Below are 14,148 nucleotides of genomic sequence, written 5' to 3'. Positions count from 1 at the left end.
TAAATTGCCCCTCCATAATCAGACAGTATCCAGACAAACATATCTAGTCTTCACGTATTTATAAAGACAATATATACATCTATATAAATACTGAAGTGTTGTGCTTCTATCAGAAACAGAAATTAAGCCATCTATTAGGAAAGTATATTCAAGATTTCTGCTTTCTTGTGTAAATATCATCTTAAATATGTGTATTATGGACCCATAAAAATCTGTATTTTTGAGAAAAATACATTTGCGAACTTTTTCTTAGAATTGATTAAACAAAAGATGAAAACTAACAATTAAGCAATATAATCCATTATCCACCAAAAAAACTCCCAAACCCCAATATGGTCCAATACACACAAATTAAGCCCCTATATAAGAAGCTATTTTGAAACCATGAAAGGGATGCAAAGTTTTGTTACAGAAACCTCCTGAATGAAACAAAACTGAGATTAAGAAAATATATGTGCTATGTAAATACCACTCAACCCCTAGCTTTAGAGGCCTGTCCCAAGGGAGCAGCACTATATGTTATTCAGTGCATTAATTAGCAATTGGGAAAAGGGTGTGAAGAGCAAGATGGAGAATTTATTTAGATTGCAGGAAGGAATCTGAGTAATTACAAATTTAATAAATCATCAGGAATGTACTCAATCTTTCTGCTGTCACAATTGTGTCCAAAATACCAGACACTACAAGAAAGTTTTAGACTCAGTATACACTGCTGGGTTCTGAACTAGCTGTAGCTTTGAAGGAATTTAGGATTTAAAATCAAGATCAACAGCTTTATGAGGATGTCAGCAGCATTTTAAAGATTACTAGTAATAAATATTATATCCACCTTTAAGTCACTCTCCAGATCCTGGCTTTGTCCCAACAAGCACAAAGGACAGTAACATCAGAAATAAAGTGTCTAAAGCACTGACATGATGTGAAAGCCAATTTAGCCAAAGCAAAATTTAATTAAAATGTTCCATTATTCCCCAACATGAAAACAAGTAACTGTGACAAGTGTCCATGGCTCCAAGGAGTCAGCACAATATAAAAAGGAAGGGTGTCACTGAAGGCAACTCTGAACTTTGATGTCTTAGCATCATCTTATCTGAAGAAGTCTTTTCTGGTGGTGTTCCCAAAGGAATAAAAAAAAAAGAACACAGCCCTGGAAGAGCCTCATGCTGTACCTTGGAGTAAAACCACACTGCAAAACTTACAGGTCCGCTGCCACAGAAATAAATGCACCCTGTTCAAATCAGTAAAGGTAAACAGTTTATAGTAGTAGTGCAACAGACACTTTTAGTGATTAATTAGCATAGCTGAAGTATCAATCTCAAACATGCTCTAAGCACCAAGAACTCATGGAAATTTCTGAACTGTTTACCATTACTGACAATAAATAGCAGCATCTCTTTCAAATTCTAAAACAAACCAAACAATATGCAAATTTGGCATATATCAGTCAGGTTGTGGGGAACAGGAGATATATCAAAGCTAAATTTTTTATTAAAATGACTAAACTAGATTCAAGTCTAACTTGACATGAATTTTAAAATGAAGAAAGTATATAAAAATAGGAAAGAAAACCAGAAAAGAAAAAAGGGAAAAAAAAAAAACAACAAACAATCCAAAAAACAACCCTTAAGTTACCAGTAAGATAAAATGCAGAAAGTGAAAAAAAGGATGTTGAAAGCTTGGCACTTCAGGTAACTTCAAGAAATTTGTTTCTACCATATACTGTGTCAAGTGAACAAGTGAAATCCCAAAGATACATAGCACATTTTAAACTGATAAAATTAATACTATTTTCTTCCTTTACCAAGAAAAAGTGGACCTATGTAATTCATTGCCATAAGGCACTATTTTGCTTAAGCAGATACATATCAGATATGTAGCTGTTTATGTCTCTTGCACAAAGGAAGAATCTGCAGCTATGCCAGCTAGAGCAATAATTCCAAGAGCTACTATTTCTTTTCACTTCTGGGAGATATTTCTTACAGTCTGCAGGAGATGTAATGCTTAGTAGCTGGGGAAGCTCTCTACATTTTAAAAATTTGTCAGGGAATGGTGCACAGTACAGTTGAATTTGGGATTTTGTTAAAAATGTGATTGATACTGGATGCTAAACAACATGAATGTACTGAACTTTTCATAAATTCCTTGCTTACTCACTGTTTCCCCTTCTATGTATCTGTAGAAGATACGCTTTCAAAGCTCTGTCCTTGAGATTTACCAGTTTAATCTCACCCTTCCTCAATGATTTCTCACCACTTCTATTTTAGGATGTGCAAGAAAATTACACTGCTAATTTTGTTGCCTTCCCATCTGCCTTCAGAATTGCCACTTCCCTAGGTCACTGCCTTGGTCAATAAGAGTTACAACCACCAGCCTCTTCTGCCACCACCAATCCCCATCCAGAATGAAAGGGACTCATTGTCATTTCTCTATTTCTTTGTGAAATTATATGAAAACAACATGTGGTTGAAATTTTCTTCATAGCTAAAATACAGACACATAATGAAAGCCAAGTACCACTGTTGTCAAGTTGACACATTTCATTGTAACTTCCAAAGGGACACTAAAAAATTTAGTAGGCAGACTGAATTATCCACTCAGTTCCAAGCATAACTGACAAGCCAGTGAGGGCTTACACTGCCTGCACTAGAGCTGATCAGAAGCTAAACAACCACGAAGCACCAAAGCTTACAATAGCAAAGAAATGCTGTTAAAAAGAAGAAAAAATGCATAGAGAACAGAGGGAAAAACAAACCAAGGCTATTGCAAGAATAATAATGCAAAAATTACAACTAAGGTCAAATCCCTTTTTGCTGGCACTTTGCTAGTCTATCAGCTTCTGTTAGTTTTTTTTTTTAAAGGACATGAAGCCTGATAAGAAGTCTTCTGAGGGGAAAGAAAAGACATTAATTTATTGCAATAAGCTTTGGAAGCAAGCAATGATCAGTTGGCTACAGTTTCTTAGTTTATCCGTAGACTAATAGGAAATGGATTTAAGGCTGGACTTCCAAGGCACAGAGCATTAGCTTCTGTTCTTGTTCAAATAAAGGCTAAAACTCTCCAATTACTTCATAAAATCTCACCTTTAAGAAAATGAAAAATACATTTGTCTTAATCTTCTAATGAAGTAAGAAGAAAAATTGACATTTCTGTTCTTTATCTCACAAGAATCAGGCTTAGTAATGTCCTCCTTAGTACCTTGCTCCTCCTGCACCTCCTCTGGATGTAAAAGAGGAAGATTTCTCAAATTGAGTGTTTCTTTGAAAATCCATATTAAGCTCCAATTACTATTCAAGTTAGTCCATTAAACCTACCTCCCTTTAGAATTCTGTGACAAACTATTTTAACTATTTTGTCCAGTTGGATTTCACTGTAATAAGAACTGTTCTCATTTTCATCAGAAATGAATACATAGTATTTAATGCACAGTACATATGAACAAATCAATAGAATTCTATTTCACTCAAGACCAAAAATATAAACCATGAATTAGAAAAAAAATTGGAAGAGCAACTGTCTGAGCAGTAAGGAATGATCTTACAGATGTTCTGCTTTCACATTTCCTGCTTAGTTTTAATTATTAGCTGACTCTCTGTATTTGAAGCTGAAGGTCTCTTTGCAAAACGCCAGTGCTGCCCTCCTTCTTAATTGTCTATAATGATAATGACCAAAATGCCTGTAATGTCTATAATGTCTATTAGACTACAGTTATCAACCAAAAGCACTAAACAATCAGTCTGCTGAATTCATGGTGTCTAGAAAAACAACTCAGAAACCCATTTGGAAAATATACAATATGAAAAAACCCAATCATTTTAAGAACACCACTTTTCTCTTTGAGGTAATTTCTGTTTGTTCATGGGAAAACTTAGCAGACCTATAGATGATCTATTGCCTTTCTGGAAGTGATAAAGGTATTAGCCTAGAAATCTATCTATTTAAGTGGTGGAAACATTAAGAGATTTGAGATATTAAAAGTTTTAAGAAACATGTCCCTGAAGTCACAAGGATATATAGACGCTTTTAGTCAAGCCCTGTATTACTGGTGCTACCCTCTCCTGAAACAACTCAAGAACTCTTCCTGTGTTTTAGAAGTTTCTCAAAAATCACAAGAATATGTTCGCAAAGGTGGAAATGATTAAACACACCATATTCTAGGTAACATGGCTTTATCAACTCATCCTACCAGCATTTTGAAGGCATTACACATCCAAGACTATCCTCTCACAAGGTAAACCACAAATACTCAGTAGCTCAGTTGACTTCTCATCTTGGATCTACATACTGATGTCAGTACTGCACAAAATGTACAGTCAGCTGACTGGATAACAATGGTGAAAACTAGAATATAACCAGGAAAGATTTCTTTCAAGATCTCCTATTTACAGGAACTTCCTTTGGCTTTTATATTTATGCATTTTTATATTTTTCCCCATATGTGGCTTAGAGGCAGTAGGAAGAAAAAACAAGGCTGCAGTTGCTGATAAGCTCAAGACTATATGTTTTACATAAATGTTTGTTATAGAGTGTAGGCAGTTAGTAGAATGTTTTTCAAATAGGTAACCTCTCTTTTATATATAATCATAAAATAAAAACTATCTCCCCCAAATGGTCGTTTAGGGAAACTATAATATGAATACATTAAGGGATGATCTTGACCAAGTAAATCATAAACCAGCAAATTTTTCAAATTGAGCTCAGAATATCTAAAACTTGCAAGAGTAGTATGTCCTTCTTATAGTACATTTTCAGACTGTCCTATTTTGTTTAAAATAACAGCAACAGAATGGAAGAAAAAATAATACTTCAATCTTTTATCCAAACCCATCATTTAGAAAACTTCAAAGATACCCATATTTTAAACACAAAAGCTTTATCATTCTTGTATCACAATAAGCTAATAAAGAGTTTTTCTTTAGAGTTTGACATTGTTACTAATTCTATTGGAGAGTAACTACTGAGAAGCATGGAGTGCTCTACTGACAAAGTGAGCCAAATAAGTTTCATGAAAATTAAAGGGTTCTTGTATACTTCAGCCTAATGGGAAAGGCATTAGGACCCCAGACTTTCCACAAGAGTTCTGAATTAAATACCTGTTTGAAAACTTTGCTTCTCCTCATGTTCGAAAATATAGTCAACAGCTCCATTAGCTATTCATATAGCTGACATATAAAATTATTTTCTCCTTAACATAATATTGGGTGTGATACCCGAGATTGCAGATACTTTCATTCAATGTAAACAGTTCCAGTGAATACGCAAAAGTGCTTAAATCCTTATAGAATCATAAACAAGCAAAGTTCTCAAAGACCGAATGTGACATTTAGACTGAAAAATAGTAAAGGCAACAAAGATAAAAAAGTATTATCCACATCTCTCACAAAACAATTGTCCTGCAACTACAATGTTTTCCAGCAGTCATCGCAACTTTAAACATCTATTGTTAAAGTGTTGTAAATATTTAGCACCTCAGCACGACACATTGATTGGAAAAAACTAGTCACTCTAAATATCTACTTTCTTGAGCCTGGCAAAATTATTTCAAAAACAATCAATAAATCACCACAAGATTATCAAACTGTGGCTTCTTTGGGGGAAAGTAAAATAAAATAATATATATCGGAAAATGACATTTGACCATTGTCATTGTCACCCAAAATCTTATGTTTGCAATGATTGCTCACACCCACACAAAAGCAACTCTACAGGCAGGACAAATGCAGGCACAGATGTATAAATAAGCTTTCCATAAAAACAAGGTTCCCACGGCCACTTATGTTCTTAATTTATCTGTTTCACTGTGCTCAAAGAAAGAGTGCCTGCATGGAGAACTATAATAGCTGTTCATATGCATGGGAATATACCACTTTTTGGAATGTGGACAACCTTCAAAACATTAGAAAAACAGAAATGAAAAGGCTGAGTTTGCTTGGAAAACCTAGAAGACGGTAACGTTCTTTAAAGTAAAACATACTGTGAATTCTTTCTTTCTTGAGTTCAGCAGTCCAAGCCTAAATGAGCAAATTGATGGTTTCCAGAAAGGTCTAGCTACTAAAGCCAAGTACGAGCCTTTAGTGTAACTTAACACACTCCATACTCGCAGCTGTTGCTGATGTGTAAATGCAGTTTTTCTCAACTAGAATGCAATTCAAGTGTCATTACTCGCACAAGTGCCATAAAGCAAAGTAGTATTAGGACAGGTATTATATACCAAGAAAACCTGTCTCCAGCAAAACAGTCAAGCTCTCTCTGTGCAGGCAATAAAATTGCGCTTACAAATGTGTACAGATAAAGTCTGCATTTCAACAATTGTATTTTTATAACAAGCAATCATAAAAGGAAATTTTTGATGGTCAACAATCAAAACAACATTTTCTATACTTATAATTACTGCTATATTATGCATTACGTAGAAAACAGATATGCATAATATTTTTGTACTGTTTAGGTCCTTAGTTAGCTTGGCCATTTGGGTGTCATACTGCCCAGTTGACATGCAAAATCAAGGCGTTAGAACAACTAGCTGCGTTAGAGAACGCCATTCTTAGAAAGAAATGGGAGTTGTCATCCAGACCTTTCAAATAGTCTAGAAACTCAACTCCTTGCCACTCCCTCTGTAAGTTCTTGCAACCTAAACTAATAACACCAACATAAATCTAATTATACATGGATTTTTCACTGCCTATAACCTGTAGTGGGGGGAGAAAACAAAGTTACACTTCACGTTTGCCTGATGTGTGTGTCCTGTATCTTGCCTTAGGAGCAAAAAAGAAAATAAAATCATCTTGAGCAGCTAAAGCTCTTAACTGCTGCACAGCTTGAATTCCACTGAACTTGAGCACAGGACATGGTGGGTGATGCCTATATTTGAAGATATCTGTTAGACAGTTCTCAGAGTAAGTTATATAATTATTCCAATAACATTTAGCTTAATATTTAAGTTAGTGAGATTTAAACAAAGTTGTAGTTTCCCAGGAAAGGAACAAATTTAAGCAAGGGCTTACATTTTGTACCACAAGCCACATAAAATATGAGTATCCACAAAAGTAAAGAGTAGCGTGATACTATCATAACAAACATTTTGAGACGTAGTAAATGTCTAATGGTTGCTTCCTTAATTTTTTTTTTATCTTGAGAAAATTTTAGTTCATCTATGAGATTTATTTCTATTAATACAAGCAATATAGATCACTTTCTCCTTAATTGACTCAGTTTAAACAATATAGTTATTTCTAGGAAATTAAATGCTTCTAAAGAGAAGACATCTATTCACAAACCTCACTGGCTTTTGCCCAGCTTATCAGTTCGTGTGCTTATTAGTGTATATTTGCAGTATCAACGTCACAAATAAAAATTTAAAAGTGGCGAGTGAAAAAAGTCAGTCAACCATCAAGCACTAACAAATTTGGCTATGAAAGGAGTTTGAACTATAAAGAATAATATTCTATGTTATAATACAGAACAGTAAGGCAAAGAGTAAACACACAGCAATCAGATGTAAATCTACTTAAGCAAAACAAAACACAAGCTGGCAGATGTTGCCTTAAGGACTAAAGTATTTGCTTTGGCTGAACCGTTACCAACAAGTAAAGTGGAATTTTACTGCTGCTTGTCTGTTATTTTACAAATCTGCATCATGCAAAATGAGGTTTCACATTTTTACACCAACACACAATTCTGATAGTAATGGCAGATTGGAGAAAAAACAGTTCAAAACAATGTAAGCCAGTCTTATTTTTTGTTTTCAAAATAAAATATCTACAAAACAATTAAGCCATTAAATTACAGATGTAGGGAGAAGTAACCAAAATCTTTAGCAGAGTATTTCCTCATGGCACTCAAGACATATATAAATAGTGTTAACAAATTTCTAAAATACAAAAGAATTTCCTCCATCATTGGGAGTTCACTGAGTCACCAGAGCACTACTCACTCATGGTCTAGATGAAAATAACAGTCACAGATATATCTGAAATAATTGCATATGCTTCTTAGTGGAGAACTAGGCTTTCTTGGAACATTTGACAAACAACTCATTTATCTCCTTTCTACAGACTAAATACTCTCTTGCAGTTCAAGAGATCCACAAAACCATTAAGAAACTTTTTTTTTTTTTCTATGCAATAACCAGATAGCTGAAGCATAGAGGGAGGGAAAACCAAAATTAATAAAACCCCCAAAAAACAGAACGGGCACTTAAGTCATCCAAAGGCTCACAGACACCATCTTATCTTTCCACTGAGCTGCTTGACAAAAGAAATCTAAGAGGCTCTTTCAAGACCTCACTCAGGAGAAAAAGTCCTGGCTACTGCTTCAAACAAACCTGAAAAATCTACAGGTGCAGAAAACCTTACAAATACAAGTCTTTTGCTGACCTGATACCTTTGGACATCCATATTTAACAGTGTCCCACAAAAGACAGAAAAGTGGTCAAGCCCTTAGAGAAGCTTAGAACTACTATTTGTTTCTTTTTCAAGTTCCCACATCCTAAGTAGTCTTGCAAATACTGTATACAAAACACTGAATTAAAAAAAAAAAAAAAAGTGAGGTAAGAAAATCATACAATCAAAATTTTGAAATCTTAGTTTTACAGTTACTTTTTCACACTTAATCCTGTCCTTTCATATTTGTTAACAGAAAATGTCAACTCAGACACCTAAACAGCTCTCTTTCAAGACATAAAACATTTACTACAATAATACATCTAACACACTAGCTGGAAACAAGTCCATAGGTTTTGTGAAAGCTTGCAGGGAGAAGAATTTGTACTCCCTGTTAGCCTAGTCCATGCAGAAATGGCAATTCTCACATTTAGGCAACATTAGACACACCTGGGTTTGTGCTTGAAACACTAGCAGATTTAAAGATGCACCAAGTGAGGGTTGTAGTTCTACATACAATCAAAAATAATGGTCTTCAGTTCTCCCATCTCACTCTTTTGAGCTGCTGGTTTTCCCTACTCACTGAGAATAGTTTTAAGCAGTATCCACCCAGCCTTTCTCATTCAGGATCAGATGTTTCTCCCAGCCTGCTTCTCAGGTAACAGAGAACAAAACATTTTTCCTTAAAAATATTGTTACTACTAATAAGGCTATCATAAATACTAGTATAACAGGGGAAATGCAAGCAGATATTAAATGCATGTTTATGATAATTTCTGAGTTTAATTATGGCTCTTATTAAAAACAAACAAACAAACCAACACAACAAAAAACTTGCAAATTATGATGTGGCTTTCTTTTAGTGGACATCAATAGTATCTCTTCCCTCATTTGAACAGGCTTTTAAGTCAGGGGCAAGTTGGCTTCAGAAAAAAATGCCACTGACGTGACCCATTCATATCAATATCAACTTCATAAAAAAAAAACAAACAAAAAGTGGAAATAGATTTTTGTAGTTAACAGTGATTTAAGTGATGGCCATTATGTAAGATGATCTCCTAACTGTATTGTATATTTAACTAAAATGGCTTTACTGGATTAATTCATAGCCTTTAATTAAAAAACATGTTAAGATTTAATTCAGTTCTAGTTTCAGTTATAAGCTATACAACTTAATCCAACATAGTGATTAAATTAACTTTGACTTAATTTTTATGTATCTAATCTAATGTGCAATGATTTAAAACTATTTTGCAACTATAAAGAAAGTAATTTTTGTTCTGCATTTTGTTCTGGTTGTACAGATTACATATTGGATGATTCACAATTTGGTGGCAAGCTGCAACAACTGCTTTTAGTAAGGAACTGGTATCTAAACCAGAGACTGCAAGACTGCTGAATGTAATCAAGAATGCGATCAAGGATCTAATAAAAACGCTCTTGTCTAGAGATCTGCTTCAAAGGTACAGAATAACATTTCTACTTTGAACTTGCTTCAGTAAGATATGTCCGTCATTTTCAGATTCAGTTTATGAGTCAAGATCACTATAGTGACTGTGATGTGGAGATAGTATATAGAAATATTAAACACTTAATTTTAAATATTTTAAATATATAACCTATCAACTGAAATTAGCTGGCAACTGCTTACAGCAGAGGAAAATTGGCAGTAGGCAGAATTTTATTTGAGAGAATTAAATGGCATTCCAAAGACATAGTTCAAAAAAATATGACAGAAGAGTTGTCATAATTCTTTCTCACTATAAGAATGTAATTTTCAAAAGTTATATCTTCTGTAATTTCCAACCAAAGCTGGACAATGAATGTTAATGAAGTTCAACTACAAATGTAATAGCAGAATTTGTATCATACCTCTTATTAAGGGCAGCCCATGTTGCATTAATGTTATCTGTCATCAGTTCTACTTTTCTGGTGTCATCTGCTGAATAATCGCGGAGCAGCTTAAGTGCCATGTCATTTGCCACATCTACATTAATTTGCCATTGTCGTATTTCTTTTGAAAATTGCTGAAGTAAAAAGAGAAAGAAAAAGAATAAACCTCAGGTCACAATAAAATGGTCACACACATTGTATAATTATTAGAGAAGGAGATTAACAATTTACAGCATCAATATAAAAAAATACTAAATAAATAAAAAGGACTTCCTAAGTTTTACTGGTAACTAAAGTCAGTCTTTCTAGAAGTTAAAATTCTTTTAGTCATGAGACCACAGGACTTCTAATCTCTGAGAGGACTAGGCAGCCACATCCTAATTACTGGATAAAACATGACAGCTCAAATTGATAAACACTGATTAGAATGTTTATTATTCTTTTCTGAGACACAAGTAGATGGATGCATTATTATGCATTATGCAAACTATCACTATGTATGATGTTGAATTATCCTGAGGTGATAAATACAGTGAAACAATATGTTCTAATTTTCTCTTTTATATTGTGAAATAATACAGAGATTTGGACTATTAATACCTGTGCTTTCACTTTTCTTTAATTTACTTTATTTTAGTGAATTGTTCATGTAATTAGTGCCATCTACTGGAACAGCAGTAAATCTGCAATACAGCAAAATACTACTGGTAAACTTAATATCTTTAAAATGTTAATTTTAAAATCTCAGTCATTCTTATTTTCCTTTTCTCTCCTCTTTTTCTTCTCCTCTTTTTCTTCTCTCCTTTTTCCTTTCCTCTCCATTTCACTCAGCTGTCTTGCTTCAGAAGCAAAACCAGGAAATATGAACACCCATTCAGCTAGCAACCAGCTCCCATACTTCTTTCTGTTAGACTTTTTCTCAAAGCAAATTTACATATAAATACACCGCAGTTGCATATTTAGTCCATAATGTGTAACCACAAAATAAAAGAGTATAGAGGGCTTATTTGTACTTTTGTACTAGGTGAAGACTACAACTAGCCAACCAAAGGGACAATGCAAGTAAAAAAAAAAAAGAGTTGCATTTGTCAACAGAAGTGTTAAGTTGCATGTAAACATTGACAAAAAACAAACAGTAAGGTTTGACTGTCTCTGTTGGTGTGCTTTAATACACAAAATATAGGTCAAGAAATATCTGTGAAGAAAAAATATTCTTCCCCTCACATTCTCCCAAAGAAGTACATCTTATGAAATCTTGTTTTGACTCACATGAGAAATTCTCCACACAAAGCTGAATTTAAATATGTAATGCCTGATTAAGGAGCCTAAATAGTAAGTAAAAATAAATATATTTGGAATATTTTGTGCACCTCAGAAAGTCTGTATGTTGATTTTGGTTAAGGGAAGGACTGAAGTTTTAAATAGAGTCCAGGTGGAGTTTTGGGGAGTTTAGATCTTCCCCTAAAACTCTTATTTGTTAGAACACTACTTCAACACCTCTAGGTCTTCTCCATAATTTAAAACTGAAAACATGCATTTTCTTTCTTTCCTGTGTAATTCCTTCATAGGAGGGCAGATCACTCAATTATTGTGCAGCAGATAACCTTAGGTACAGAAACACTATTATCAGGTACAGATAATCTAATAACCTAATTATCTGTTTTGAGCAAGGAATCCTATTTCTACTAATCAAAAATTATGAGGCAGATACTAAACTCCCCATCCTGAAGATCATCTGAACAAGTTGTGGTTAAGCTCACTTAAGCTGAAGCTGCCTAAAGAATTTTTAAGTAATTCCTCTGTCTTAAGTATGGAGATGTAGCCAGGAGAGGTGATAATTCTGTGGAAAACCACTACCATTCCTTTGGATAAGATACAGGCATGTGATTGTTTTGGAAACAGTCTGCCAGTTGAGCTCCTTTCCTGCCACAATTATATATAATAAGTACCAAAACGTTAATATTTGCAAAAATATACTAAAAATATTTTAAAACCAAACATAAATTCTACAGTACTTATCTTTTCAGTTTTGTAGATCTTTTATAGCAAGTACCTATTCTATATTTAGGTTTGTCCATCTTTATTACACTCTACCTTTCTCTTTGTTTAAAGTTATGCATGTATACAGACAGCTATTTTTTTCCAGCCAAAGAATCACAGAACAATCAGCAGAGTGATTGTTCACTGTATTACATAGAAAAGTTACCATAACATTTTATCCATATTGTAAATTAATGGCCTGTAAACTTTACTTTTTAAAAAGTTCTTTTTGCCCAGTCCTATGTGAATATAAACAACCTTAAAAACCTTCAAAACCCAACTTTATAACAAAAATGCAGAAAGATCCATTACAAGGTTATTTCTGAAAGTGTTGTTCTCACCATTAACTGACACATTAATCCATTAACTTCCTCACATTACAACACTAGATCATCATTCAGGAAAGAAATTATGACTATAGAGAGCTTTTCTGACATAAACAATTTTGATTTTCTACTTTACTGGAAGTTGGTAAGCAATTTTTCAGCAACTTTGAGGAGTGCATGCCTTGCTTCAACTTCACTCTCTGCGCAGACACAGATAATGAAGTGTAGTGGTAACTTTTTTAACTGTCTGTCCTAAGAGAGGTCCATCAACTCCTATCTTTCATTACTATAACCTATATTTTAGGATAAAATTCTTGGCATTATTTTTTTCCTCTTTTCCCTTTCATATTTTTAGATCTCATTTATCTTTTAGCTACTACAGAACACTTCGGATTTGTTTTTATAGGGAAATGCTTCATTACCTTAATTTTATTTTGACATTTTTAAAGCAGTCTCATTGTTTTGTCTGTTTCACCACTGGAATTTGCTGAGTTTATTAAAAGGCTTAAAGAATTCAGGCTGTGCATTTATCATGTTGCTTAGGTATAAATTTATTTTAAAGTTTTAATTAGAAGACACTAGTTGATCTTATTATAAAGAAAGTCTGTGTAATTAAGGATCCATGATTAAAAACAAGTAAGGAAATTAGAACTTAGATCTATCCTAGGATTGCCCGGGAGAACAAAATAAATGGTGCATAGAAGTTCAAATGTAGCAGTATGCATCTACAGCAATATCCAATTCTGTGCATGTAAAGTCCTACACTGAGAAGGTGTATATATTACAAATCTGGGAAAATAAGTCTGTCTTTCTGTCTTCTTTTTTCTGTTTTATTTATATGCTTATAAATAATAATAATTATTATTTTTTTTAAATCAAGGAATTCTATTCCAGTGTGTGTGTCATAGTCAACAACATTAAATTGTTAATTGTTTTACAAAAATCAAAGCAGTACACTGTCAGCCCTGGAACAATAAAAAAACACAAAACACTGAGACTGTAGCTCATCCTCCACACAGGGAGTGGCAAAAAAAGAACACAGTAAGTTATCCCCCTGCAAGAAGACAAAGGCAAGCAAGATAGTCTCAGTCTTATCCGCAAATACAGAGCATAAAGTTCATCCCAAAGGCTCTGCCAGCAGAAGGCTGTCTGGCTTCCTGAGCACCAAGAGAGCAAGGAAAGTAGTCAGGCTGCCATTTAATTTCCTATTTAGATGAACTGGAAATAGATGGTCAATGAAGGAAAGGAAGGAAACCTTGCCTCTATCCTTCCTTCTATTCACTTTGGCCATCCCAGCTAAACTGGTACAGAGAGAGAAGAGATGCCTCACTACTTCTTAACAAAACAGGAAGTCAAGGAGTGAAAAGGCAATCCTAACGGGTTGGGGTTTTTTTTGTATTGAGACTAGTTTAACACTAGCTTATGTTCAGATGACTTGGGGACAGAAAAGCGCTGAAGTGCCACTGTACTATTTATGTACCTATAACCTTCAGCCTGCTGAGTTAACCATC

The 14,148-nt window shown here is 34.0% G+C and overlaps 1 protein-coding gene across 7 annotated transcripts in view; it reads right to left on the bottom strand.

Annotated features, from left to right (window-relative positions):
• DMD (dystrophin) overlaps positions 1 to 14,148 on the bottom strand; it is a 1,087,789-nt gene that overhangs the window by 253,056 nt on the left and 820,585 nt on the right. For all 7 annotated transcript variants that reach the window (XM_051641663.1, XM_051641654.1, XM_051641680.1 and 4 more), the window contains one exon: positions 10,251 to 10,405. In XM_051641663.1, coding sequence (XP_051497623.1) covers positions 10,251 to 10,405 — 155 coding nt within the window. The remainder of the gene's footprint in view (positions 1 to 10,250; positions 10,406 to 14,148) is intronic.

Source organism: Apus apus, chromosome 1, assembly GCF_020740795.1.
Source record: "Apus apus isolate bApuApu2 chromosome 1, bApuApu2.pri.cur, whole genome shotgun sequence".
Classification (NCBI taxonomy): Eukaryota; Metazoa; Chordata; class Aves; order Apodiformes; family Apodidae; genus Apus; species Apus apus.
This window is presented reverse-complemented; position numbering and strand designations above follow the sequence as displayed.